Source organism: Chiloscyllium plagiosum, chromosome 25 (assembly GCF_004010195.1).
Source record: "Chiloscyllium plagiosum isolate BGI_BamShark_2017 chromosome 25, ASM401019v2, whole genome shotgun sequence".
NCBI classification, from domain to species: domain Eukaryota; kingdom Metazoa; phylum Chordata; class Chondrichthyes; order Orectolobiformes; family Hemiscylliidae; genus Chiloscyllium; species Chiloscyllium plagiosum.
This window is the reverse complement of record NC_057734.1, coordinates 17,375,395-17,402,679: the sequence shown is the minus strand read 5'-3', so window position 1 is coordinate 17,402,679 and position 27,285 is coordinate 17,375,395. Positions and strand designations below refer to the sequence as shown.

Sequence of the window (27,285 nt, the reverse complement as noted above, 5' to 3'; positions counted from 1 at the left end):
ATATAATTACATTTTTAAGTATGATTCACAAATTCCATACTTCAAGCAGAGAGATATTAATGGAACATTGTCATTTAGGGTACCTTTGTGTCAGCTCACAAGCCTTGGTGATTAAATCTTCGGGGCAAGTTTGACTTGTTTGAATTCTGTGTGCCTGGATATATGCAAAACGTTGTTCCTTGGTACTACTTCCCTGTTAATTCATAAGTCCTAGAAGTAAGCCCTGTTGGAATTTCAACTTTATTTATAGCCTGAGAGCTCCCTGGTATGCACTAAAGTTGCCTGCAATTACATAAATCATGTACATTGACGCTTTCGGATGTCAGCATCAAACACTCACTGGTCAGGAGTAGTTTAGACGAGGTTTATGGTTCCTGCTCTCCTTTCATACATGTATACATACAAACATGCAATTTAGATGTTGAAGCCATTCAACTCCCTGAGCACTCTGTGCCAGTTAATAATATAATGGCTGATCACATTATGACCTAAATTTCACAGTCTTGTCTAATGTCTATTCGTATTTTTCTAAGCTGCAATTATAGCAGTGACTATGATTCAAACACTACCTCATTGTCAGCAAAGCTTTTGTGGGCTGGTGGGGGCATGGACTTGGGATCATGAAAAGTGCTATATAAATGTAATTCATCTCCTACAAAGCTTACGTATTCAATATTTATCCCACCCTTCAAATAACATGCTGTTGTAGCAGTATGACATTTTTTAGAATGATCATTTAACTGTGAGGGACATCATCAATTAGGAGTTTTGCTCTCGAATCTGATGGAGACCAGTCAAATTTATTCAGGGGCCTTTCCACTGGTAGATAAGAAACTCTTATTCCCATCAGTCTAGCTAGAATCTGAACTCAAGTTCTCAAGATACAAAGCCTGACACGAAATATTTAGTTTCCAATAGAAATTTGTACCAGCAATGAAATAGGAACACTGCAAATTAGTGTTAAAAAGGACCAAAAACAGTTCAGAGCTGGCATAGGATCTGCAAGGTTATTGCATAATTTGTATCCTGTTAAATTTTAAATCAATTATGAGTTAAGTTTATCAGATGCAGGAGAAATCCTGCGCTCTACCTTAGAGCAGTCTCCAGAGCCTGGGCCCCGTAATACTTGAGCTTTAATTCCAGGGCTTTCTGCAAAAATCGCATTGCAAGATCACAATCCAATGCAGCGTGGAGCATGAGGCCGATGTTGCTCTGGAGGGAGGAAAATAAGATTAATTTCACAGTGAGAGTCACTTGGGGTGGTATCCACCGCACATTGCCCTTTAAAGGAATGAAGCTTCGACACTGATAGACTGGACCCCACTAAACCCTCAACCCTCCACATCAGCCACCAAAATGATGACTCTATCACACTTCACTAGAGCATTAGGATACAAATTTGTCTATAGTAAAGGTGATATTTATATGCAAGTCTCACTGATTTCCAGGCAGTAGTTTGGTAAAATAATTCAGGTAACTACCATCTTTGATTATTTTTAACTTGGACCTACCTATAACCCCACCCAAAAACACCGCAAGAACAACTATTTTTCAATTCAATCCACTCTAAGCTGTCACATACACACTTACGTCAAGAACAGCTATTTCCGGGTGATCTTCACCAGTGACTATGAGCATCAAGTAGAGAGCGCGATACAGCAGCCTCAGAGCTACTGAAATCTGGTTGTTTGCAAAGCAGTAGAGACCTAAGCGGGCCTGTGAGTTAAAAACAATAGGAGGCAATAATGAGCATAGCTTTACAGTTCCATTTCAATTAACACCTGAAGGTGTAGCAATGCACTGGTTGACATATTGCCATCTTGCCATTGATTCCGTTGTCTTTCTTGACTTCTCTTGTTCTAACTTTCCCTTTAACTTCCTTCTTAAACTTCCAGTTTGTCTCCTCTCCCCCCCGCTATTTAGTTTATATGCAGCTGTGTTGCAGTGGCAAACCTCCCTGCCAGAATGCTGGTCCCCCACCCATTAGGCTGCAACCCATCCCACTTGTATAATTTATCCTTACCACTAAACACACCGTGATCCAAGAATTTAAATCCTTGCTTCCTGCACCGGTTCCCCAGTCACACATTCAGGTCCATTATCTCCCTGTTCCTGTCCTCTCCAGCTCGAGGAACTGGAAGCAAACCGGAGATAACAACCCTGGATGTCCTGCTTTTCAGCCTTATTCCGAGTTCTCCAAAGTCCCGCTGTAGAATGTCCCTCCTCTTCTTCCCGACATCATTTGTGCCGACATGCACCACCAGGTCTGGCTCTTCACCTTTGCCCCTGAGGATTTCCTGCACTCTGTCTGCGATGTCCTTAATCCTGGCACCAGGAAGGCAACACACCATCCTCAAATCCCACCTGTTGCCACAGAAACCCCTTTCAGTCCCTCTGACTATGGAGTCCCCCATTACCACGGCTCTGTGTGATATCTGAGTCCTTGGCTATGCCTCCACACCAATTTCTGATTGGCAGACCTGACCGCCTCTCAGACTGGCAGTGACATCTGTCTCTACGGTTTCCAAGAGATTCAACCTGTTCCTGAGCAGAAAACTCAAAAAAGGATCATGCGTAAGGTCAAGTGAAATAGGGATAGGAAGGATGAGGGGAGTAACAAATTTAAAAATCATACATGAATGCAAGGAGCATTAGAAATAAGGTGGATGAGCTTGAGGCTCATTTGGAAATTGGCAGTTTCGATGTGGGGATAATTGAGACGTGGCTTCAAGTGGACAGGGCCTGACAAATGAATATTCAAGGCTATACGTGCTATCGTAAGGACAGACTGACTGGCAGAGGGGGTGGGGTGGCCTTGTTGGTAAGGAATGATATTCAGTCCCTTGCGAGGGAGGACCTAGAATCAGGGGATGTAGTCAGTATGGATACAGCTGAGAAATTCTAAGGGTAGAAAGACCCTAATGGGAGTTATCTATAGGCCCCTAAACAGTAGCCTGGATGTCGTGTGTTAGTTGAATAAAGAGCTGAAATTGGCCTGTCGCAAAGATATTACTACAGTTGCTATGGGGGATTTCAACATGTAGGTAGACTGGGAGAATCAGGATGGTACTGGGCCTGAGAAAGGGTGTTTGTGGAGTGCCTCAGAGATGGATTCTTAGAAAAGCTTGTGCTGGAGCCTACCAGGGAGTAAACAATTCTGGATCTGGTGTTGTGCAACGAACCGGATTTGATCAGGGACCTCGAAGTAAAGGAACCATTAGGAGGTAGTGACCACAATACAATAAGCTTTAATCTGCAATTCGAAAGGGAGAGGGTAGAATCGGAAGTGACAATATTTCAGTTGAATAAGGGGAACTATGGAGCTATGAGGGAGGAGCTGGCCAAAGTTCAATGGTGCAATACCCTAGCAGGGATGGCATTTGAACAACAATGGCAGGTATTTCTGGGTATAATGTAGAAGATGCAGGATCAGTTCATTCCAAAAAGGAAGAAAGATCCTAAGGGGAGGCAGGGGTGGCCGTGGTTGACGAGGGAAGTTAAGAAACATATAAAGACAAAAGGGTAAAAGTAGAACATAGCAAAGATGAGTGGGAAATCGGAGGACTGGGAAGCTTTTAAAGAACAACAGAGGATAACTAAAAAGAAAATACGCAAAGGAAAAATAAGGTATGAAGGTAAACTGGCCAAAAATATAAAAGGAGGATAGTAAAGGTTTTCTTAGGAATGTGAAAAGAAAAAAAAGGTTAAGACTAAAATTGGGCCCTTGAAGACAGAAACGGGTGAATTTATTACGGGGAACAAAGAAATGGCAGAAGAGTTGAATTGGTACTTTAGATTTGTCTTCACTGGGAAAGACACGAGCAATCTCCCAGATGTAATAGTGGCTGAAGAACCTGAACTGAAGGGAGTTTATATTGGGCAGGAAATGGTGTTGGATAATATGTTAGGCCTGAAGGCTGATAAGTCCCCGGGGCCTGATGGTCAGCATCCCAGGGTACTGAAGGATGTGGCTGCATTGGTGATCATTTTCCAATGTTCCATAGATTCAGGATCAGTACCTGCAGATTGGAGGATGGCTAATGTTGTCCCACTTCTTAAGAAAGGAGGGAGAGAGAAAACAGAATTATAGACCAGTTAGTCTGACCTCAGTGGTGGGAAAAATGCTGGAGTCAATTATAAAGGACGAAATTATGACACATCTGGATAGCAGTAACAGGATAGGTCAGAGTCAGCATGGATTTATGAAGGAGAAATCATGCTTGACTAATCTTCTGAAATGTTTTAAGGATGTAACTATGAAGATGGACAAGGGAGATTCAGTGGATGTAGTATACCTGGACTTTCAGAAAGCCTTTGATAAAGTCCCACATAGGAGGTTAGTGAGCAAAATTAGGGCACATGGTATTAGGGGCAAAATACTGACATGGATTGAAAATTGGTTGGCTGACAGGAAACAAAGAGTAGTGATAAATGGCTCCCTTTCGGAATGGTAGGCGCAGGGATCAGTGCTGGGACTGCAGCTTTTTACAATGTACATTAATGATATAGATGAAGGTATTAAAAGTAATATTAGCAAATTTGCTGATGACACAAAGGTGGGTGGCAGGGTGAAATGTGAGGAGGATGTTAGAAGAATACAGGGTGACCTGGACAGGCTAGGTAAGTGGACGGATACATGGCAGATGCAGTTTAATGTGGATAAATGTGTGGTTATCCACTTTGGTGGCAAGAACAGGAAGGCAGATTACTACCTAAATGGAGTCAAGTTACGTAAAGGGGCAGTACAATGAGATCTAGGTGTTCTTGTACAGCAGTCAATGAAAGCAAGCATGCAGGTAAAGCAGGCAGTGAAGAAAGCTAATAACATGCTGGCCTTCATAACAAGAGGAATTGAGTATAGAAGCAAAGAGGTCCTTCTGCAGCTGTACAGGGCCCTGGTGAGAATGCACCTGGAATATTGTGCGCAGTTTTGGTCTCCAAATTTGAGGAAAGACATTCTGGCTATTGAGGGAGTGCAGTGTAGATTCACGAGGTCAATTCCCGGAATGGCGGGACTATCTTATTCTGAAACATTGGAGCGACTGGGCTTGTAATCACTTGAGTTTAGAAGGCTGAGGGGGGATCTGATTGAGACGTATAAGATTATTAAAGAATTGGACACTCTAGAGGCAGGAAGCATGTCTCCGCTGATGGGTGAGTCCTGAACCAGAGGACACAGTTTAAAAATAAGAGGTAGGCCACTTAGAACAGAGTTGAGGAGAAACTTCTTCACCCAGAGAGTGGTGGGTGTATAGAATGCTCTGCCCCAGAAGGCTGTGGAGGCCCAGTCTCTGGATACTTTCAAGAAAGAGTTGGATAGAGCTCTTAAGGATGGTGGAATCAAGGGTTATGGGGATAAGGCAGGAACAGGATACTGATTGAGGATGATCAATCATGATCATAATGAATGGTGGTGCTGGCTCGAAGGGCAGAATGGCCTACTCCTGCACCTAATGTCTATTGTCTATTGAAATGACGATATGCGCAGGTTTTAATGATAGAGTATAATAATGAAGTTTGGAAGCATGCAAAATAATTGCTCTATTTCACAGTTATTTGCATTGTAATCACGTTTTGATCTCTGACGCTTCTTGCCTCCAAGTAAGAGTTCCTATGTTGGCTGAATTCACAAACAACATCATATATCAAGATACTGATATTGTCAACAGAATATTAGTGGTCGTATGAATACCTTATCTGAAGGTTCTTTGGGAAATTTTACTAGCAAGATCACATGAACACATCTCTGAGACCACTGACAATAACTGGAAGGATTCATTATTGGAGATTTTGCTGGTAATCTAGATGCATTAATCTGTCTTTTGCTGAAGATAATGGAACAATAATACATTATCATTCCCATTTCACCAGGGGAAGACAAGTATAGATAGCCCTTAACTTGGTCACAAGTGAATATCTTTTGTAACTTCTCCAGAAGTGTTTGATTTTCTAATGGCTCATTGTTATTACATTGTGAATGGGGGTTCCACAAGCAGATTCTGAAGTTTGGGTGAAGATTTGTAGCTCGGGTGCTCGTTGCTGTGATTCTGTTCGCAGAGCTAGAAATTTTTGTTGCAAACGTTTCGTCCCCTGTCTAAACATCCCATGCAAGGACTGCACAAAACACTATATAGGACAAACAGGAAGACAGCTAACGATCCGCATCCACGAACATCAACTAGCCACGAAACGACACGACCAGCTATCCCTAGTAGCCACACACGCAGACGACAAGCAACATGAATTTGACTGGGACAACACTACCATTATAGGGCAAGCCAAACAAAGAACAGCCAGGGAATTCCTAGAAGCATGGCACTCATCCACAAACTCCATCAACAAACACATAGACCTGGACCCAATATACCGGCCACTACAGCGGACAGCTGAAACTGACAACCGGAAGCGGCAGGGACAGGCCACTATAAATGCCGGAGGAAACACCACAGAAGCACTTCACAGGAGGCTCCCAAGCACTGAGGGTGTCACCTCGACAGGGGACGAAACGTTTGCAACAAAAATTTCCAGCTCGGCGAACAGAACCACAGCAGATTCTGAAGGAATTACGTGGGATATTGAAGATTCCATTGTGCAATTCTCCTGCATTAGCAACCATCCAAAAGTCTCCATGAGAATTTTGAGGATTTTGATTAATTAAATAATTACTTAGATTAAATGTGACTCCTGTGTAACTATTCAACTGACCCCCATCTTTACCTCTCAACCCTATTCTTAATTACTGTCTAAAAAAGCTGCGTGTGAATGTGTGTTTGCTCACAAATGCATACACGGGATCAGGACTGAGCGCAGTACCATTGTTAACTGTCTAAGTTGGTATAAGGAATAGCAGTTTACCAAGAACACATGAATGTGTAAGTATTCTCCAGCACGCGTTGGGAGTTCTAGTGAAAAACAGATAAAATTGATGTAGAAAGGTGGGGGAGGGAAACATAAGTTACTCACATATTCATGGATGGTATTGGAATGATCAAAGCCAAGGATCCGCTCACTCACTATTACAGCTTTCTGCTGGTTGCTTATAGCCTGTGTAGAAACAGGTAAAAAACATTAGCATGGACAATGCACAGCTTTTGGGCACAATCATCAGAATGTACTGGCTTGTACGAACTTGTCCCCCTGTAACTGGACCGTGTAGAAATACCTAATTCTATACATACACTATGCATGCTACTTCCATAACTGCAAGTTGCAGGTTCAGATTTGTGTTGACTACTGCAGGAATCTGTCCTACACTATTGTACATGTTACATTCTTCATTGTCTCCTAATTTTAGACCTGAACTTACTCAAAAACTCTTCTTCCTTTGAATACTAATGTAACAATGACAGACAAACAATATAGAACCAGAGGACTGCAGTTTGTTTTTTCCCTCATCAGTGATCTGTAACATGTGTTATACTTGGGATGGTCACAAACACAGGTGTACTGTGGAAAAGTGGTATATTGCAGATTGAGCGTTACTTGCAGGAATAAGGCAGTGGATAGAGATCATAACTTGTGAATTTCTTGTTAAGATTGCCTGGCTCTTAAAAGCTATCTATGGACTTGGTGAGATTGGAATCTGAGAATATCCTAATATCATTTCCTAATGGCATGAAATTATGTCTTCCAGCTCTTACAGATGCATTTACCAAGCCCTCCAAAACTGGAATTATTGCTCACCTCAGGGATGTTATCCATGATGTAATTGACCTGTGCCAGAAGGCTTAAACAACCACAAATGTCAGGGTTTAAGGCTCCATATACGTTGTTGAATAGGTTTAAAGATTCAGTGAGTAATTCAAGACCTTCCTTAATGTTTCCTAGGAACATAACATTAACAGTCAGAGCAAGAAGCGAAGGGAGAGATGAATGCAGGGGAATAAACAGTCATTTATTTTTCCGCTCATAATCAATATTAGACATTCATGAATACTTGAGAGAAGAATACCAAGAGGCCAGGTTATAAAGTTAATCAAAAACTAGTGATATAAAAACTGGGTGACGGGTCACATTCATGTTGTACAACCCTCAAGCACATACTTGACACAAAGCTGAAAATTATTGTGACATACAGAGCTCAAGTGTGAGCATACACGCATAAATCCCTCCAGGCAGGCTCCTAGTTTCTCTTGGTTGCACAGGAGGAGAGGAAGTATCGCAAAAGTTAAAAGACAATAACAACAAAAAAAGGAAAATGTAGCTTGTTCTCTTTTTATGGGACGAGCATTTTGAACAGGAGAAAGCTATCAGTCTCTTTAAACCAGTCTCTTTTGCAGACATTAATCCCATCTATCCACCTTGTCACTATATTCCCTGTACAATAGTGAGTCCCGTGATCAAGTCATACATTGCTTTTTCTCTCTCAGCCTCTGGTATTTTCTTTTCCTTTGAGTATCTTTTGCATTCATTTTTCCTCCCTTTCAAAATCTATGTTGTAGTCACTGATTTTTAAGAATAGTGCTCCATTCATATATGATCAGCACCAGAGAGATGTCAGAAATGGCCTGTGAAAACTGGGTTACAAAGACATGGTGACATATTGGGAAAGCTGCATTCTCAAGTCAGGCTCATCATAAATTAAATGTAGGGTAAGGCTCCCTCTGTTTCAAATATATGCCTAAAATCTCAGCTGCAGAGTCTCCCCACCTGTTCGTTGAATAAAAATGGATTGTCACAATGCCAGGCAATGTGGATCATGAATGTGTGTTCAGTGAGATTTAGTTCATCTAACCAAATTTTATTTGCAAGAAACATTACATACTTTCTATTTGAGCTTATCAGTGCAAGGATGTGACTCTTATCAATCTTCAGTCAAATACAGCCATCATCTCCTTAGCATAACATACCTTTCTGAATTGAAGTTTGTGCATTCTTATAAACCTGATCAGCATCTGTTGCCTTCACGACGATGTGCTTGATCACAGGGAAGGAGTTAAGAATGTCATCGTCTGTGAAGGTGGGCTTGTGACGACTGTCAAAGTTATATTCTCGCAGAAGAATCTGAGAGAAAGATTCAAGGTTATAATGAACATTGTACAACAAATGTGGTTCCTTAAATAGCTCACCGCATGTATTCTGCCTTTTCCATATGATCATTTATTTCTGTTAGTAATTGGTTTCAACTAAATGAGTGCCCTTGGGGTGGAGTGGGAAGACTTTAAATATTGTTCCTCATCCTGTCACTATCGGATGATCTTTACTGGAAAGCGCATTGTGTGTGAATGTCAGGTAAAGACAGGGTCAGATTAACCTGACCAATCAAAGCCATGTTCATCCTCACTGTCAGGGTGCAGAATTGCAAGAGGCATCAGAAAGTAACTGACAACATGATAAGAAACTGCAAGAAGAATGTGTCTTCAATGGAGGAAACCTGGCAGGTAAACCAAATATTGCAAATGCAGCAAAATTTCTAGTGTTCATGCCTTCAGTGTCCACCTTTGAAAACTGATAGAATTATAGGAATGTGTTCCTCCTTAAGCCCCCACAAGTAATTTTTTTAAAAAATGAGACCCATTTTCTGACGGGCATTCCCTTGCTAGTTTTCCATACTCAAGTCTGGAAAATTACTGAGTGGAGCATGCATAGAATTAGCCTAATTAGACACCATATTTACTCTTTGCTTGATGTCTAAAGCCTGTTTGACTGAAAATCATCCATACAGCTGCAGAATATTATTACTTGCATCTGGAAGATGGGTGTAATGGTGACGAGTTTCTATTCCACTGACTCTTATTGGGATGAGATTTCACAGCAGCCAACAGGCTCTCTATGCTAGAATAAGTAATCTGTATTGTATGCCAAGACCTAAATGTCAGCATGTCATTCATGGAATGGAAACATCATAGCTAGAGAACATTTGCTTTTACCAAAATGCACTCAAATGTATTTTTAACTTAAATAGTGAGTAGAGATCAGAAGCAGCTGTTCAGTTTTTTTTGTTGCCCTATTTTCAAGCTAGAAGCACCGAGGCCAGTTTTCTTGTCAATCCCTACCCTGACTGACATTGGTTAAACTTTTGAAATGATGACCTTCACACTCAGATTGAGATCTTCCCAATCTCTCCACAAACAGCAGATGGTTGGTTTCAGAGACTACAAAAAAAACACTCATTTAGAATCTATTGTATAAAACAATATCCAAGAAACCAAAAACATTTAGCTGAAAACAGCTTAATTACTTACTGAGTAAGTGCTGGGTTGGATAGAAAATACTGAAAGGCCGAGATAGAATCCCTTCAGTGTGGAAGATGGCCATTTGGTCCGTCAAGTCCACACCGCCCCTCCAAAACGCATCACTCAGTGGTAGTCTGGCACACGGACTTCTACACCGCTGAAGCCAAATGCCAACTCGAGGACACCTCTTCCTACTGCCCCCTCGACCATGACCCCACTGCCCATCACCAAACCATCATCTCCCAGACCATACAGAACCTCATCACCTCAGGAGATCTCCCACCCACAGCTTCCAAGCTCATAGTCCGGGAACCCCGCACTTTCCCAAGATCCACAAACCTGACCACCCTGGCCGACCCATTATCTCAGCATGCTCCTGCCCCACTGAACTCATCTCGACCTACCTCGACACTGTCCTATCCCCCCTAGTCCAGGAACTCCCCACAAATGTTTGAGACACCACCCATGCCCTCCACCTCCTCCAAGACTTCCGTTTCCCCGGCCCCCAACGCGTCATCTTCACCATGGATATCCAATCCCTCTACATCTCCATCCGCCATGACCAGGGCCTCCAAGCCCTCTGTTTTTTCCCTCTCCAGACTTTTCCAACAGTACCCTTCCACCGACACTCTCATTCGTTTGGCCGAATTGGTCCTCACCCTTAACAATTTCTCCTTCGAATCCTCCCACTTCCTCCAGACTAAAGGGGTAGCCATGGGCACACATATGAGCCCCAGCTATGCCTGTCTCTTTGTTGGCTACGTAGAACAGTCGATCTTCCGTAATTACACCGGCACCACTCCCCACCTCTTCCTCCGCTACATTGATACCTGCATTGGTGCCACCTCGGCTCCTGCGAGGAGGTTGAGCAATTTATCAACTTCACCAACACATTCCACCCTGACCTTAAATTTACCTGGACCATCTCTGACACCTCCCTCCCCCTCCTGGACCTCTCCATCTCCATCAGTGACGACCGACTTGACACTGACATTTTATACAAACCCACTCCGGAGTCCGTGTGGGATGAGTTGGTTACGGAGGCATGCACTGAGGAAGCAAATGTGGCTGTGGTACCGAGTTTGTTTCACGACATGGTTGAAGAGCTTCAGGGCAGAGGAAATGACCTGGGAGTTGCAGTGGGAGAGGGACTCCCAGAGATTCTTGTAGAGACAGGAGGAAAACTTCTTCAAGGTTGTCAACATTTTTTTACCTGCACATCCACCAATATTATTTATTGTATCCGTTGCTCCCGATGCGATCTCCTCTACATTGGGGAGACTGGACGCCTCCTACCTGAGCACTTTGGGGAACATCTCCGGGACACCCGTACCAATCAACCACACCGCCCCGTGGCCCAACATTTCAACTCCCCCTCCCACTCTGCCGAGGACATGGAGGTCCTGGGCCTCCTTCACCGCCGCTCCCTCACCACCAGACGCCTGGAGGAAGAACGCCTCATCTTCCACCTCAGAACACTTCAACCCTAGGGCATCAATGTGGACTTCAACAGTTTCCTAATTTCCCCATCCCCCACCTCACCCTAGTTCCAAACTTCCAGCTCAGCACTGTCCCCATGAGGACTTGTCCTACCTGCCTATCTCCTTTTCCACCTATCCACTCCACCCTCTCCTCCCTGACCTAACACCTTCACCCCCTCCCCCGCTCACCTCTTATACTCTATGCTACTTTCTCCACACCCTAGCTTATCTCTCCACACTTCAAGCTCACTGCCTTTATTCCTGATGAAGGGCTTTTGCCCGAAACGTCGATTTCGCTGCTCCTCGGATGCTGCCTGAACTGCTGTGCTCTTCCAGTACCACTAATCCAGAATCTGGTTTCCAGCATCTGCAGTCATTGTTTTTACCTCCCACCCAGACCCAGCCCATCCCTGTAACCCTAAACTTCCCATGACTAATCCACCTAACCTGCATATGGTGGACATTGTTAGCAATTTAGCGTGCCCAATCCACCTAAGCTGCACATTTTTGGACTGTGGGAGGAAATGGGGCCCCTGGAAGAAATCCATGCAGACACAGGGAGAATGTGCAAGCTCCACATAGACAGGCAGTCACTCAAGGGTAGAAATGAACCCAGCTCCCTGGTGCTGTGAGGTAACAGTGCTAACCACTGAGCAACTGCACCACCCTGAATGGAGGTGAAGGAAGATGTTTTCACAAATTGGAGAGACTCAGAGTGAAGGGACAACCCTTTAGAACTGAGATGAGGAAAGATTTCTTCAGCCAGAGGGTGGTTAATCAATGGACCTCATTGCCATAGAGGGCTGTGGAGGCCAAGTCATTGATTGTATTGAAGATAGAGGTAAATAGTTTCTTGATTAGTAAGGGGACAAGGCTAATAGGGTGAAGACAAGAGAATGGGGTTGAGAAGCAGCATATCAGCCATGATTGAATGGTGGAGCAGATTTGATGGGTTGAATGGCGCAATTCTGCTCTTATATCTGACGGTCTTATGGTCTTATTCCATTAAGTGAAGCCCAGGTGTATATCATTTGCAGTCAGTGATACCTTGATCATACTCCTGTGAAGTCCTTTGGGGTAGTTTGGTATGTTAAAGACACTATGTAAATAAAAGATTTTTTCATAAAAGAAACAACTGGGACTATTGCATACCATTGGCTTCTAATCAAATCCAGGCATGTGACAAATTTTGAGATTCCGAAAATATTTCTAGCTGAAACTAAGAAATTTTAGATCATGTAAGCAGACTTTAGTTGTACAGCAGTAAACTAGAATCCAACTAACTAAATAGCTCCATGCAAGGACACCTTATTTGGTTCTCGCTTCATATCGTTTTCCCTTTATGTCTCCCACGAGCAGCATAACTTGTAGTATTAAGTATAAGGAGACTTAATCCATGTGCAATTTGTGGAGGAAGAGGAGATTTACAATGTTATATAGAGGAAATTCCTCATTCCCACAGTTCACAAGCAGCAACAGCAGTAAGCTGTCATGCCAAGGGGGCAACATGACAGCTGAATGTTCCCACAATCTTATTCTCAATCAGTACCTGTGTAAGGACACAGATACAAACACACAATGAGTAATGAATAGGGGTGGGAACAGCCTAATTCTTCACCTTCAAAACTCTTTATTTAGCATTGCCATGAATTCTGATGATAGGGTCAGCCATGGCTCTATTGGAAGCAATCTCACACCTGAGTAGAATGTTGTACATTGAATATAAAAACACAGGCTGACTCTCTAGTGTAGTACTGAGGGATTGTTAGAAGTCCTGTCTTTTTTAAATTAATATTAAATCAAAGATATATCTCACATAAAACATGCCAAGACACTATCTCAATGAAGAGTAGGAGTATGAATACCAACATTATCGTCAATACAGATCCTTCAAATCAACACCACTGAAGTACACTATCACAGTGCTGTTGGTGAGACCTAGCTATGTTCAAATTAGCTCCTAGTTCCGTATCACAACAGTGACTACATTTCAAAATACTTTATTGGTTGTTAAATGATTTGGACCGTTATTAGCTGCTATATAAATGCAGGTATATCTTTTTTTCAGCTATAGCAAAACAAATCAGATACCAGACTGGGACTTCTCTGACCGTCCCTAGCCCAATCCTGTAACACGATGGTGCATTTAAGCCAATCAGAATTTAGTCCTCTAAGTATTATCCATTTTCTATCTCGTGTCATGTTTTGCTCTGCAAGTTGGCTTTGTAAACAAATTAGCCTCACCGATATTTACTGAAATGCTGTCTGATGAACTTATAGCACAACAGAGAGTGTTACATACAGTTGGAGAATACATACAGAATGACAGGTAATATAAGATTATATATTTTTATTGAGATCTGCCTAGGATTCAGCAAAGATTTACAAGAATGTTGCCAGAGTTGGAGGATTTGAGCTATAGGGAGAGGCTGAAAAGGCTGGGGCTGCTTTCCCTGGAGTGTCAGAGGTAGTGGGGGTGACCTCAGAGGTTTATAAAATAATGAGAGGCATGAATTGGGTAAATGGACAAGATCATTTCCCCAGGGTGGGGGAGTCCAAAACTAGAGGGCATAGGTTTAGGGTGAGAGAGGAAAGAGTTAAAAGAGATCTAAGGGGCAACATTTTCATGCAGCAGGTCATGCCCGTCTGAAACAAGCTGCCAGAGGAAGTGGTGGAGGCTGGTACAATTACAATGTTTAAAAGGCATCTGGATGGGTATATGAATAGGAAGGGTCGAGAGAGAGATATGGGACAAGTGCTGGCAAATGGGACTGAATCAATTTAGGATATCTGGTCAGCATGGATGAGTTGGACCGAGAGGTCTGTTTTTGTACTGTACATCTCTATGATTATATGGCTCTAAGTACTTCACATTTACAGTGGAAGGATCGATAGTACCTGAATTCCAGCTTTTATACAAAACTCACGCAGCAAGGATATCTTCTGCAGACCAAACCGCTCCACCGCCTGATCAATCCCATCACTGAAACATACCAATCATACAAACATTAGCTAACAATAAGAGAAGTGAACCTGGAAGATTCTGTCAACAAATCTACTATGTGGCACTTTAGCATATGCCTTTTGGACGTCTATTTACACCACAATCACTTTACCCTATCACCATTTCTTTTAACCTTCAGATTGGAGGCCAGTGACCAGGGAAGTGCCACAAGCAGTGCTAGGTGGACTACGTTTCAACATTTATATAAAATGATTTGGATGTGAACATAGGAGGTATACTAAGTACGTTTGCAGATGACACCAAAATTGGAGGTGTAGTGAACAGTGAAGGTTTCCTGATGAAGGGCTTTTGCCCGAAACATCGATTTTCCTGCTCCTCGGATGCTGCCTGACCTGCTGTGCGTTTCCAGCACCACTCTAATCTAAACTACCTCAGAGTACAACCAGATCTTGATCAGATGGGCCAATGGTCCCTTCCCTGATTAAGGTAATGGATTGGAGAAGTGGGGGGGGGGGGGGGGGCGGTTGTTCGTTTTCATGACAAGATATGCTCGAAATACCTGCCTGGCCTATCACCATGCTCAAACAACCTTTGTTTTGCAAAAGCGAGTTCCTTCCTAGCTGTCTGTCTGAGCACAGAGTTCGAAGTAGACCGAAGCGATTAAACCCACCGCAGCTTAGCCACCGATGGTCTATCAAAATATGCCTCCTCGGCTGCCATTGGCCGTGCCTCAAGCAAGCATTGCTGCTCTCCCTTCTGTCGCTTCCAACTGGCAGTGTAAGAAATAATTCTCCCCCTAGTATAAGCCTTAGCAGTTTCCCAAAGAATAGATGGGCTACTGGCCGAATCTGAATTAATGGCTAAGAAAGCTTTAAATTCATGAGAGAAATACTCAATGAACTTACTGTCCTTAAGAATAAAGGGATCCATTTGCCAGTGTTATACTGCCCTTTATCTTAACCACTAAGTATACTGCTGCATATACTTCAGATATGGTAATATTCCCAATTGTGCAGGACGCCACCGAATCAAAGAATGCCATGGGGAATAAGAAGACATCAATCCTAGTATGACACCTATGAAGAACATAAAGTCCCTACCCATGGGGTGGAGCCGCCTCCAAACATCAACCAGCTGTAACTTTACACATAAGTCCTCTATTTGCTGAGATTGCAAAGAGAGAATTGGGGGCATTCTGTCCACCATGGGATCCATAAGACAATTCAAATTTCCATTATAATAATGTGCCACGATGCAAGGGTACTGTTTGGAAAATGCATCTACCTGGAATTTAAGGGGTGCACTGGGAGACAAGAAACATTCAAAATACCATATGCTTCCCCATATACCAAGGCTTTAAGGATTACGAACCACCCATGCTCATCTTTAATATGATCTAAATCATTTAAACAGGAGATTCTGTCTAACAAGTATGACTGATCCCATACTCCTATCATCAAAAGAGGAGAAATACACCTGATCAAACCCACCCTGCTGCAATTTCAAATGTTCCTGATCATCAAGGCACATCTCCTGCAATAGGGCAACACCCACCCTTTCCTTTTCAAGATTAGGAAGTATCTTTTTCCTCTTAACTAGCAAATGGCTCCCCGTAATGTTCCAGGTACACCATTTAAGCACACTATTAGCCATAACAGACTGCAATGATATTTGAACTCCCGAGAGGAAGAACTCAACTTACAAATCGCTGAGCATCAACAAAAAAAGTCTCATAGTTTGTGTAGTTTTTTGGCTCTAAAAACTACTACAACTAACAAATTTACAAAATTTTCAAGAACTATATACACAAAATAAAACAAAAAAGCGAAATAAAATAAAGTACCCAAGGCACTCAGAGTCATAGAGATGTACAGCATGGAAACAGACCCTTCGGTCCAACCCATCCATGCCGACCAGATATCCCAACCCAATCTAGTCCCACCTGCCAGCACCCGGCCTATATCCCTCCAAACCCTTCTTCCCCCCTGCCCACAGGGGGCACTTACACATCCCACAACCCACCTTCATCACCCCTTCCAGCTTGAGATTGCCAGTTTCAGATCGCTGCCATCTTGGATCCTCTAACTCTCTTTTTTTAAAAAGGCAGATCATTGTTCTGTTAAGATCTTTGTCACTCTTTGATTTCAATTTACCTGCGATAAATATGTTCTTATCCCATCGAGATTATTTCTCCCCAGATTTAGTACTTTTACCTCATCCTGTCTTTTCTCAAGGTATGATACTATGATCACTGTTCCCCCAATTCAAAAGATACTTGTTCCACCTAAATCCCCAGTACAAGATCCAGCAATGTCTCCTCTCTCACTGGGATTGAAACATACAGATCAAGAATTTCTGCTGCAATGAAGTACTCCAGGACCCCTCATCCCTGGAAATCTCATTCAAGTGTCCTACAGGTAAAAGAGATGTTTGTATTGCTGATCTACCTCAAACCAAAGGAATATTTATCCACCCAGTCTAAAGTTAAGAACCAGCATATCTTCAAAACTCGGGAATAGCAAAATGTTCATGATTATGTAGCTTGACTGTCATTCTTCAGAACACTTTCAGGATCCATGTTAGCCTACATTCCACGCCTGTGCCCCCCACCGTGATCAAATAGACTTTCCTGATGTGAAGCAAAAGCAATTCCATCACATATTCAAGTATGAGACAAGAGTAGAACAGGAATTTCTTCTCCTCTAACAATGGGGGATACAAAAAGGGACTGAGAAATAAATGTTCAAAGATGATAAATGTCAGTGCAATTACCTACCAAGCCAACGCATAATCAAAGTTTTCATTAGCTTCATTGTTAATCTGTTTCCACAGCTCAACAGGAGTCAGGTTCGCCCATGCTGTGTCACTTCCAGGAATCCGCACCTTTCGCTTATTCTTTTTCCTGCGTGACACAAGTTCATCTGGAAGCAGATGTGCAACAGGATTGGGGTAGGAGCTCAGAAAACAGTTCAGAAAGTGACTGATGGCAGATGAGCATGCTGATATCTCCACAACCTGGGAGAAAAGTAGAAATAAGAATATAAAAGTAGAAATATGAATTGTATAAAAAATGCTGAAGACACTGTGAGAGTTACAAAGCAAGATGTGTCCCTTATATAACTAGATCTTAGCACTGTATTCTTTCTTAACATGCTTTTTCTTTTTAAATAAGTTCCTCAATATGATCACACCAATGAGTAACATGGATGGGATTGAGCCCACTAGTGCATAAAATTTGGTGTGGATCAATGAGAGGAGAGAAAGCATGACCCAACCTGTATAAAATATTGAGATTATAGTCACACAATCCTGTCAGCTTCCAGAAACCAGTCAAATAAAGCACCTCACACTTTTAAGTTTTTCTCCTCCTTTCTGTGACTATCCCTACTTTCTTTTCAATTCCTTGGACCACCAACCAGACTTACATGAGGAATTGAAAAGATGCCAAACCTGCCACAGCTGTTGCCAGATTGATTTGTTGAGAGATTGACTGCACCAGGAGGTGACTGTCCCTTTTGATGAACTGCTGTCCCATTGGGACCCAGCTGACACTTAGAATCCAGCAATCTCAATCCATGGCACACTAGTCTGGGTCGCTGCATTGATTTTTCAATAATTGCACTGATGCTTCTCAAGAGTGTTTTTGGGAAATGTTACCTTTCTGCTTCACAAATATCTACTCCATCTTCCTCCCACCACCAGTTCTAGAACCAACATTGTTTACAGCAGGACACTGGTATCAGACATTGAAAACATAAATTTACATTTGAGTGGCAGCCACATTCTATGGAGGCAGGGTTGTTGGAAGGGGACATCCCAAAAGAACAGGTCTTATTGTGTGTCCCACAAAAGTTAACAACAGAGTTTTCATGAATTGATTTCAGTGCAGTTCCCATCACAAACAAGACAATAAATAATAGAATGGGGAAGGGAGAAGATGTCTGTTCTCCAAAGATGTCGTGGCTTGCAAACAGCTCACCTAGGTTGGGAAGTTGACTAGCCAGCTTGTAAACCCAAAGGAAACCCTCTTGGTGCAGCAGCAGTGTTGTAAAGGCATCATCTCCTGGATTCACCCATCTCACCCTCTTCCAGCTATCAAGTTTCCCCAAGGCTTGGGACGCCTCGTCACCTGAGGTTAGCGATGGAATAACTTGAAATGAAGGCAGGCAGGCAGCCCCATTAAGTGACCAACTCATGTGTTGTGAATGGATTGGCTGCTTACACTACCCACTCACCGACCACCACCTTCACACCCCCACTACCCCCATACCCCCAACCCAATCCATTCTAACTACAAATGAGCAGGATCAGTTTCTGTCTAACCTTGACATAAGCAAAAACACACTAGTTTCTGCGAGCTACAACTCAGCTCAGTAGACTAACTGCAAATATTTTCCCACTGCAACAGAGGAAATATAGGACTGAAACCTAATCCCCACATTTCACCTGAGCACAGATGTAATTACACAGCCAACAAAACGTTAGCCAGCAACATGCAGAGTCAGGAAACAAGAGTGAGAGAAGAACCTGGCTATCTCCTCAAAAGCAGCCAAATGCATTCTTTCTTACATTTGTTTTAGCTGCCTTGAATTTTCCTGCCTCCTCTCTGAAGGTGAAGCCCCATGTTCAGAAAATGGTTCAAGTTTGTGAAGGCCACTAAGCAATGCCTGATTCCTTCCCTACATATGCAGTACTTATTAATGGATAGCAACAAGGAGGAACGATGATGGCTATTTTCGCTCTCCCTAACTCAACAGACACTAAAGCCCATTTTAACACTGCTGCTGAACTGACTCACTGAGACCAGCTAACACCGCACAGAAGATGGAGTGAACCATGGACTTTCCTGTTCTGTTGGGAAGCATATGAAGAATGTATTACACTCACTCTCCCTCCAAGTCATATCTAATGACTGTATTCTGTGAATAGAAAAATTACCTGCAGGTAGAGAACTATAATGTGCTTTGCTGCCCGAGTGATGATTTCACTGATTAGTAGCCTCTGTAAGAAATACAAATATTTAATCTTAGGCGGTAACCAAGCTACTGAAGGTCCAGAATTACAACAAATTCAACTATTGTGTTAAACATGATCATAAATGTTATTTCCGGTATCCAAAACTACTTTGAGGGACATGCTTAATTCCCAAATAGAAACACAAGTTTTTTATTCATTAAATAAAATAGGAGGAGTAAGCCACTTGACCCCTTGAGACTGCTTCACCATTCTAAAAGATCATGGCTAATCTGGTTAGTGTCACCAGTTTCCTGTGTTTCCCCCCAGAACGCGTGACTCCCTTAACCATAAAAATCTATCTATCTAACTCAGCCTTTAATAAGGTTAAAGGCACAGCCTCTATCTATCATCTTCTGTCAAGAGAATGACTCTCAGAGAAAGGAAAACAAAATATCACCTTAAAAAAGGAAGACATCTTACCCTCAAACTATGCCCATCGGTTTTAAGCCTCCATTCAGAGGAAACATCTTCCGAATAAAATACCAGAGATGGGGGCAGAAATCATGGGCTCCAATGTTGTTTCTTGCCCTGACCACTGGCCCTAAGCACAGGATATCTGCCTTCAATCAGAGCACAGTGGGGTCCCGGGAGCCCTGCAGTTTGAGCACTAATGAACCACCCTGTCCTGGTCCTGTACACCATCTCACGAAAAAGACTCATACCATCGAATTATACCACAGTAGACTCATTACAAAGACAACAGGCCAGTAGGTAATTGTATGTTTCCCACAAAGAAATTCATCATGCATTCATTCTACAACTTCACATATACAAATTCATAAAGCCGTAAGTTCCACGGTTTCTGATTTTATTTCCCTCCACTTGTAATTGTGATGACTTGTGCTAGGGTTATATGGTTGGACTTTCCCAACACATTGCCATCCTTCCAACTGGTGGAAGCTGATGTGCAGAGGCTTGGAGGCTCAGCTGTCTGCCTGACAGCCAACTAAACCAATTAAGTGACCAATTACTGGCTGCTGCCCATCTCTGTGGACATTTTGCTCCAGTCCCTGCTTCAAAAGGACACAAGGTGAAACCTGGGCATTTCACAGTGCATGGAGGAGTCTCCCTAGCAGCAGTGACCACCTTTACATCACGTGCTCCATCACATCTCCCCATATCACCCTCGGTTGCTACTGCTTGTTTGACAGGCCCCCACTTCTGCAAAAACCTACTAAATTCTCAAGTATATCTTATCATTCAAGGTGTCCTCTACCAGGACCCCAGCCTCAGCAATAGTAAACATTAGCAGCAGTGCTGCTAAATGGGCTGGCAATTCGAGACAGCCTGCCTCCTGAACTGAACAGTGGCTCCAAGAATGGCCAGTTAATTGACAACACGCAGCAATATGCTGCATTTGGTCCCACCTCCCTCTGAAGTGGTGGTGTTTCAAGGGGGGGGGGCAGGGAGGGCGAACTTTCTGCTTTCGGCCTGCATGGCAGCACTTGCCAATAAACACTAGAACTTAGCTCAGTTTCAACAAGCCCCAGCCACCCTTTCAAGAATGCCCTAGTGGCTTTTCGCACATCTATTATCATATAGGGTTGCATCGTAGCTTAACCCAGTACAGTCTACACACATACTCCCACAGGGATACAGAGGCTGATTCTAGGCCTCACTGCCAGCTCAGCAAAGATCAGCTGACTTATCAACATAGGCCATGGATCAACGCTGAAATTCCTTGGTTTCTATGGCTCAGTTCCACACTATACAATATGACTATGAATTGAGCCATCAGGCCAGCACATCAAATGCAAACTCAGAGACTATCAAATAAGCATGAGGACTTTTTAAAGCAATACATATGTATGTACAGTTTGGTTATCAGTCCTCCTCCACATAGCAATCTCTCCCTTAGCTGAATACATACAGAGATATGGTCCAGATATTGTTTGTCTTCTGAGTGGCTTATCAGCTGTGCTATTTTACCAATGTATCGAATATTAATTCCACATTTGTGCAGCCCGTCTGTCAATGTTCTACCATCAACAGGCACAGTGACATGATTTACACAGTCTTTGATCTGAAAAACATGAAAAAAAACAGAAAGGGAGTTCAGACTTTATGCTAGACACTATTTAATACATTTTTGTTCTTGTAAGAGCCATGCCTCCTCCATAACTAGTTAATGACAAACAACAGCTGTGAAAACATTCCATCCAAAGTGCTCATTTGTTTTCATGTTTGAACGGTCTGAGATTTGCAATTGGAAGTATCTATTCTAATGCCATTTCCTTGCTCTCCCTCCATAATATTAATGTTTCTTTAAGCGTTCATCCAATTCTTCCTTAATCACCTTCTTTAAATCAGTTCAGTAGTTTTTTGTGAGAAGACATTCCACACCACAACATAATTTTTTCAAGACAGCATTTCTTTTAACTTCTCCCTCTACTATTAATGTGTACGAGATCCTGGTGACCACTTCACCAGTCGACGGAATTTCTGTCATTGACACTTTCACAATTTCAAACACAAAGTAAATTTCCCACAACCTTTCACACTCTAAAAATATAGCCTTTTTGTTTTTATATGTCTGTTATGATGTTATTATATATGCATCTCAAATCTAATTCCTGTAAATTGATATTTGCCTTTTATCATAGGAGTCACTTACAAAACTGGGAATTTGTACAGTCAAAAGGAAAGCTGCAATTTCCTTCATCAATCGCTTCTGAAGTTGCAGAGCCTCTTGTTCAGATTCATGAAATCTTACAACTGCAACAAAAATTCAATTCTGATTTACAAACAGACCATTCATCTTGGCAGAGAAGATGCTACATAATACACCAACGATTAAAAAAAACAACTCCAAGCATAGAATATGTAAGATATGCAATTATTTGCTATGCATTCACAATAAGTCAACTGGTGGGGATAAAAGGGTCCTTCTCAGGATGGCAGCCGGTGACAGGTAGTGTTCCACAAGGCTCAGTGTTGGGACTACAACTTTTCATTTCATGTATTAATGATCTAAGTCAGGAAACGAGGGCATTCTGGATAAGTTTGCAGATGATACAAAGATAGGTAGAGGGACAGGTAGTATTGAGAAGGCAAGGAAGCTGCAGAAGGATTTAGACAGGTTAGGAGAGTTGGCAAAGAAGTGGCAGATGGAGTACTGTACAACGTGGAAAAGTGTGAGGTCATGCACTTTGCTAGGAAGAATAGAGGCATGGACTATTTTCTAAATGGGGAGAACATTCAGACGTTTGAAGTGCAAAAAGACTTGGGAGTTCTAGTCCAGGATTCTGTCAAGGTAAACTTGCAGGTTGGGTCAGTACTTAGGAAGGCAAATGCCATGATGGCATTTATTTTAAGAGGATTTGAATATAAAAGCAGGGATGTGTTTCTGAGGCACTATATGGTTGTGGTCAGGCCACATTTAGAGTATTGTGTGCAGTTGTGGGCCCCATATCTCAGCAAGAATATACTGGTTCTGGAGCATGTTCAGAAGAGGTTCAGAAGAATGGTCCCAGGAATGAAAAGCTTAACAAATGAAGAACTTTTGAGGAAGTGCCGGATGTCTTTAAACACAAAGGTGGATAAATCCCCAGGACCTGATCAGGTGTACCCGAGAACTCTGTGGGAAGCCACAGAAATGATGCTGGGCCTCTTGCTGAGATATTTGTATCATCGATAGTCACAGGTGAGGTGCCGGAAGACTGGAGGCTCGCTAACGTGGTGCCACTGTTTAAGAAGGGTGGTAAGGACAAGCCAGGGAACTATAGACCAGTGAGCCTGATGTCGGTGGTGGGCAAGTTGTTGGAGGGAATCCTGAGAGACAGGATGTACATATATTTGGAATGGCAAGGACTAATTAGGGATAGTCAACATGGCCTTGTGGGTGGGAAATCATGTCTCACAAACTTGATTGAGTTTTTGAAGAAGTAACAAAGAGGATTGATGAGGGCAGAGCGGTAGATGCGATCTATATGGACTTCAGTAAGGCATTCGACAAGGTTCCACATGGGAGACTGGTTAGCAAGGTTAGATCTCACGGAATACAGGGTGAACTAGCCATTTGGATACAGAACTGACTCAAAGGTAGAAGACAGAGGGTGGTGATATAAGGTTGTTTTTCAGACTGGAGGCCTGTGACCAGTGGGGTGCCACAAGGATCGGTGCTGGGTCCTCTACATTTTGTCATTTACATAAATGAGTTGGATGCAAGCATAAGAGGTACAGTTAGTAAGTTTGCAGATGACACCAAAATTGGAGGTGTAATGGACAGCAAAGAGGGTTACCTCAGATTACAACAGGATCTGGACCAGATGGCCAATGGGCTGAGAAGTGGCAGATGGAGTTTAATTCAGATAAATGCGAGGTGCTGCATTTTGGGAAAGCAAATCTTAGCAGGACTTATACACTTAATGGTAAGGTCCTAGGGAGTGTTGCTGAACAAAGAGACCTTGAAGTGCAGGTTCATAGCTCCTTGAAAGTGGAGTCGCACGTAGGTAGGATAGTGAAGGCGGCGTTTGGTATGCTTTCCTTTATTGGTCAGAGTATTGAGTACAGGAGTTGGGACGTAATGTTGCGGCTGTACAGGACATTGGTTAGGCCACTGTTGGAATATTGTGTGCAGTTCTGGTCTCCTTCCTATCAGAAAGATGTTGTGAAACTTGAAAGGGTTCAGAAAAGATTTACAAGGATGTTGCCAGGGTTGGAGGATCTGAGTATAGGGAGAGGCTGAACAGGCTGGGGCTGTTTTCCCTGGAACGTCGGAGGCTGAGGGGTAAGCTTATAGTGGTTTACAAAATTATGAGGGGCATGGATAGGATAAATAGGCAAAGTCTTTTCCCTGGGGTGGGGGAGTCCAGAACTAGAGGGCACAGGTTTAGGGTGAGAAGGGAAAGATATAAAGGTACCTAGGGGGCAAATTTTCCACGCAGAGGGTGGTACGTGTATGGAATGAGCTGCCAAAGGAAGTGGTGGGAGGCTGTTACAATTGCAACATTTAAAAGGCATTTGGATGCGTATATGAATAGGAAGGGTTTGGAGGGATATGGGCTGGGTGCTGGCAGGTGGGACTAGATCAGGTTGGGATATCTGGTCGGCATGGACGGGTTGGACCAAAGGGTCTGTTTCCATGCTGTACATGTCCATGACTCTATGACTCTGGGTTTATACTCGATGGAGTTTAGAAGGATATGGGGAAATCTAATTGAAGCTTACAGAATACTGAAAGGCCTGGACAGAGTGGATGTTGGGAAGATATTTCCATTGGTGGGAGAGACTAGGATCCAAGGGCCCAGCCTTAGAGTAAAGGGAAGGCCCTTTAGCTGTGGAGGCCAGGTCATTGAGTGTATTTAAGTCAGAGAGAAATTGATTCTTGATTGTCAAGAGGATCAAGGGTTATGGGGAGAAGGCGGGAGAATGATGATGAGAAACTTATCAGCCATCACTGAATGGCTTAACTTCTGCAACTATACCTTATGGTCTTACCTACAATGCACTTATGTAAGCCAAATTATCTGTTTATGATCATGCATCATATAATGGAATGGCAGACCAAATTAATGCAAATTGATGGAGTTCCATAAGGGTGCTAATTATGTGTTATACCTTCCAATAATAATGCCAAATTTTGCACTTCCTTCAGTCAATATTGCATTTGAGAAGACAGGAATGTTGGTGATGATATCAATTGCTTTGAAGGTAAATGGCACGGTGGTAGTGTTTGCAGATCCTGTATTACACTATTTCGTCACTTCAGAACCACATTGGAATGGAACTAAGTTAGACAGTCCTTCAAAATTGAAGATAAGAGCAAGAGATATCTCCTACAATCCCATTTCCAAAAAAAAACATCTTTTACAATTTGACATCTATGTGAGCCAGTGCGCACACAGTAATATCACATTTCATGAAATGAATAAAATAGAACCAAGTAACATTTATCTACAGCTTCCTGAAAGCTCAGACAGCATGAAGTAGACAAAATGTGTTCGGAGAATATTGTGCTTGATGGTTCTAAGGATGTTAGCATGTCACTTGTTCTTTATAACAAATGGTATATTTTAACATATACAAGAGTGATAAGGTTGTGCACAAAGTTTCCCTAATTGCTTAGTGAAAAAGTACAGACCAATTTGATCTTGAGCTATGTAGATCAGGAAAAAAATTAAAATTTGAATTCTAGCCTAGCTAATTGACATGCTAGCCAATTAGAACACTGTCTGCAGGTATAAGACTAGCAATAATGTGGTTGTTTATGACACCGAGCTCCATCACTTCTCTTCAGCCTTCCACTACCTCTCTGTTGTCAGATTGGTTGGATCAGACATTCCTTTAGTCAGTTAAACATTGAAGAGAAAGTCTTCATTTCCAACTGCCGCTGGGACATTAACCGCCTCAACCTGTATACCCCCCTCCTCTCACCCTCACAACGCACAGCCCTCCAATCCTTCTGCTCCAATCCTGACCTCACCATCAAGCCAGCAGAAAAAGGGGGTTCAGTGGTAATCTGGCACTGACCTCTACACTGCTGAAGCCAAACGCCAACTCGAGAACACCTCTTCCTACCGTCCCCTCGACCATGACCTCACCCCCCATCACCAAACCATCATCTCCCAGACTATATAGAACCTCATCACCTCAGGAGATCTCCTACTCACAGATTCCAACCTCATAGTCCGGGAACCCCGCACTGCCCGGCTCTACCTCCTTCCCAAGATCGACAAACCTGACCACCCTGGTCGACCCACTGTCTCAGCATGCTCCTGCCCCACTGAACTCATTTCTACCTACCTCAACACTGTCCTATCCCCCCTAGTCCAGGAACTCCCAACATACGTTCGAGATACCACCCATGCCCTCCACCTCCTCCAAGACTTCCGTTTCCCCAGCCCCCAATGCCTCAGCTTCACCATGGATATCCAGTCCCTCTATACCTCCATCTGCCATGACCAGGGCCTCCAAGCCCTCCCTTTCTTCCTCTCCAGAAGTTGCCAACAGTACCCTTCCACCGACACACTCATTCGTTTGGCCGAACTGGTCCTCACCCTTAACAATTTCTCCTTCGAATCCTCCAGACCAAAGGGGTAGCCATGGGCACCCATATGGGCCCCAGCTCTGCCTACCTCTTTGTTGGCTACGTAGAAAAGTCCATCTTCCATAATTACACTGGCACCACTCCCCACCTCTTCCTCCGCTACATTGATACCTGCATTGGCGCCACTTCATCCTCCCGCGAGGAGGTTGAGCAATTCATTAACTTCACCAACATATTCCACCCTGACCTTAAATTTACCTGGACCATCTCTGACACCTCCCTCCCCTTCCTGGACCTCTCCATCTCCATTAATGACAACCGACTTGACACCGACATTTTTTACAAACCCACCGACTCCCACAGCTACCTGGATTACACCTCTTCCCACCCTACCTCCTGCAAAAATGCCATCTCGTATTCCTAATTCTTCCACCTCTGCCGTATCTGCTCCCAGGAGGACCAGTTCCACCATAGAACACACCAGATGGCCTCCTTTAGAGACTGTAATTTCCCTTCCGACGTGGTTAAAGATGCCCTCCAATGCATCTCGTCCACATCCCGCCCCTCCGCCCTCAGACCCCACCCCTCCAACCGTAACAAGGACAGAATGCCCCTGGTGCTCACCTTCCACCCTACCAAACTTCGCATAAACTAAATCAT

General features: G+C 43.1%; 2 protein-coding genes across 7 annotated transcripts in view; one reads left to right on the top strand and one right to left on the bottom strand.

The window, feature by feature from the left end:
* The window catches only part of srrd (SRR1 domain containing), a 40,168-nt gene extending 20,635 nt beyond the window's left edge, over positions 1 to 19,533 (top strand). Inside the window, exons 6-7 of one of the 5 annotated variants that reach the window (XR_006315374.1) lie at positions 16,856 to 17,038; positions 17,454 to 17,533. Coding sequence is in view for 3 of the 5 variants with exons in the window: in XM_043715609.1 (XP_043571544.1) it covers positions 14,800 to 14,873 (74 nt within the window). In the remaining 2 variants the exon portion in view is untranslated. Of the gene's footprint in view, positions 1 to 14,799; positions 14,912 to 16,855; positions 17,039 to 17,453; positions 17,534 to 19,378 lie in introns of those variants that run through there. The other 4 variants (XR_006315375.1, XM_043715610.1, XM_043715611.1 and 1 more) reach the window with 4 other exon arrangements.
* The window catches only part of LOC122562617 (clustered mitochondria protein homolog), an 87,056-nt gene that overhangs the window by 4,765 nt on the left and 55,006 nt on the right, over positions 1 to 27,285 (bottom strand). For both annotated transcript variants that reach the window (XM_043715604.1, XM_043715605.1), the window contains exons 13-22: positions 22,252 to 22,352; positions 21,508 to 21,660; positions 19,560 to 19,622; positions 17,398 to 17,636; positions 14,555 to 14,639; positions 8,850 to 9,003; positions 7,684 to 7,823; positions 6,964 to 7,044; positions 1,591 to 1,716; positions 1,091 to 1,212 (exon numbers count right to left, since the gene is read on the bottom strand). In XM_043715604.1, the coding sequence (XP_043571539.1) occupies positions 1,091 to 1,212; positions 1,591 to 1,716; positions 6,964 to 7,044; positions 7,684 to 7,823; positions 8,850 to 9,003; positions 14,555 to 14,639; positions 17,398 to 17,636; positions 19,560 to 19,622; positions 21,508 to 21,660; positions 22,252 to 22,352 (1,264 nt within the window). The remainder of the gene's footprint in view (positions 1 to 1,090; positions 1,213 to 1,590; positions 1,717 to 6,963; positions 7,045 to 7,683; positions 7,824 to 8,849; positions 9,004 to 14,554; positions 14,640 to 17,397; positions 17,637 to 19,559; positions 19,623 to 21,507; positions 21,661 to 22,251; positions 22,353 to 27,285) is intronic.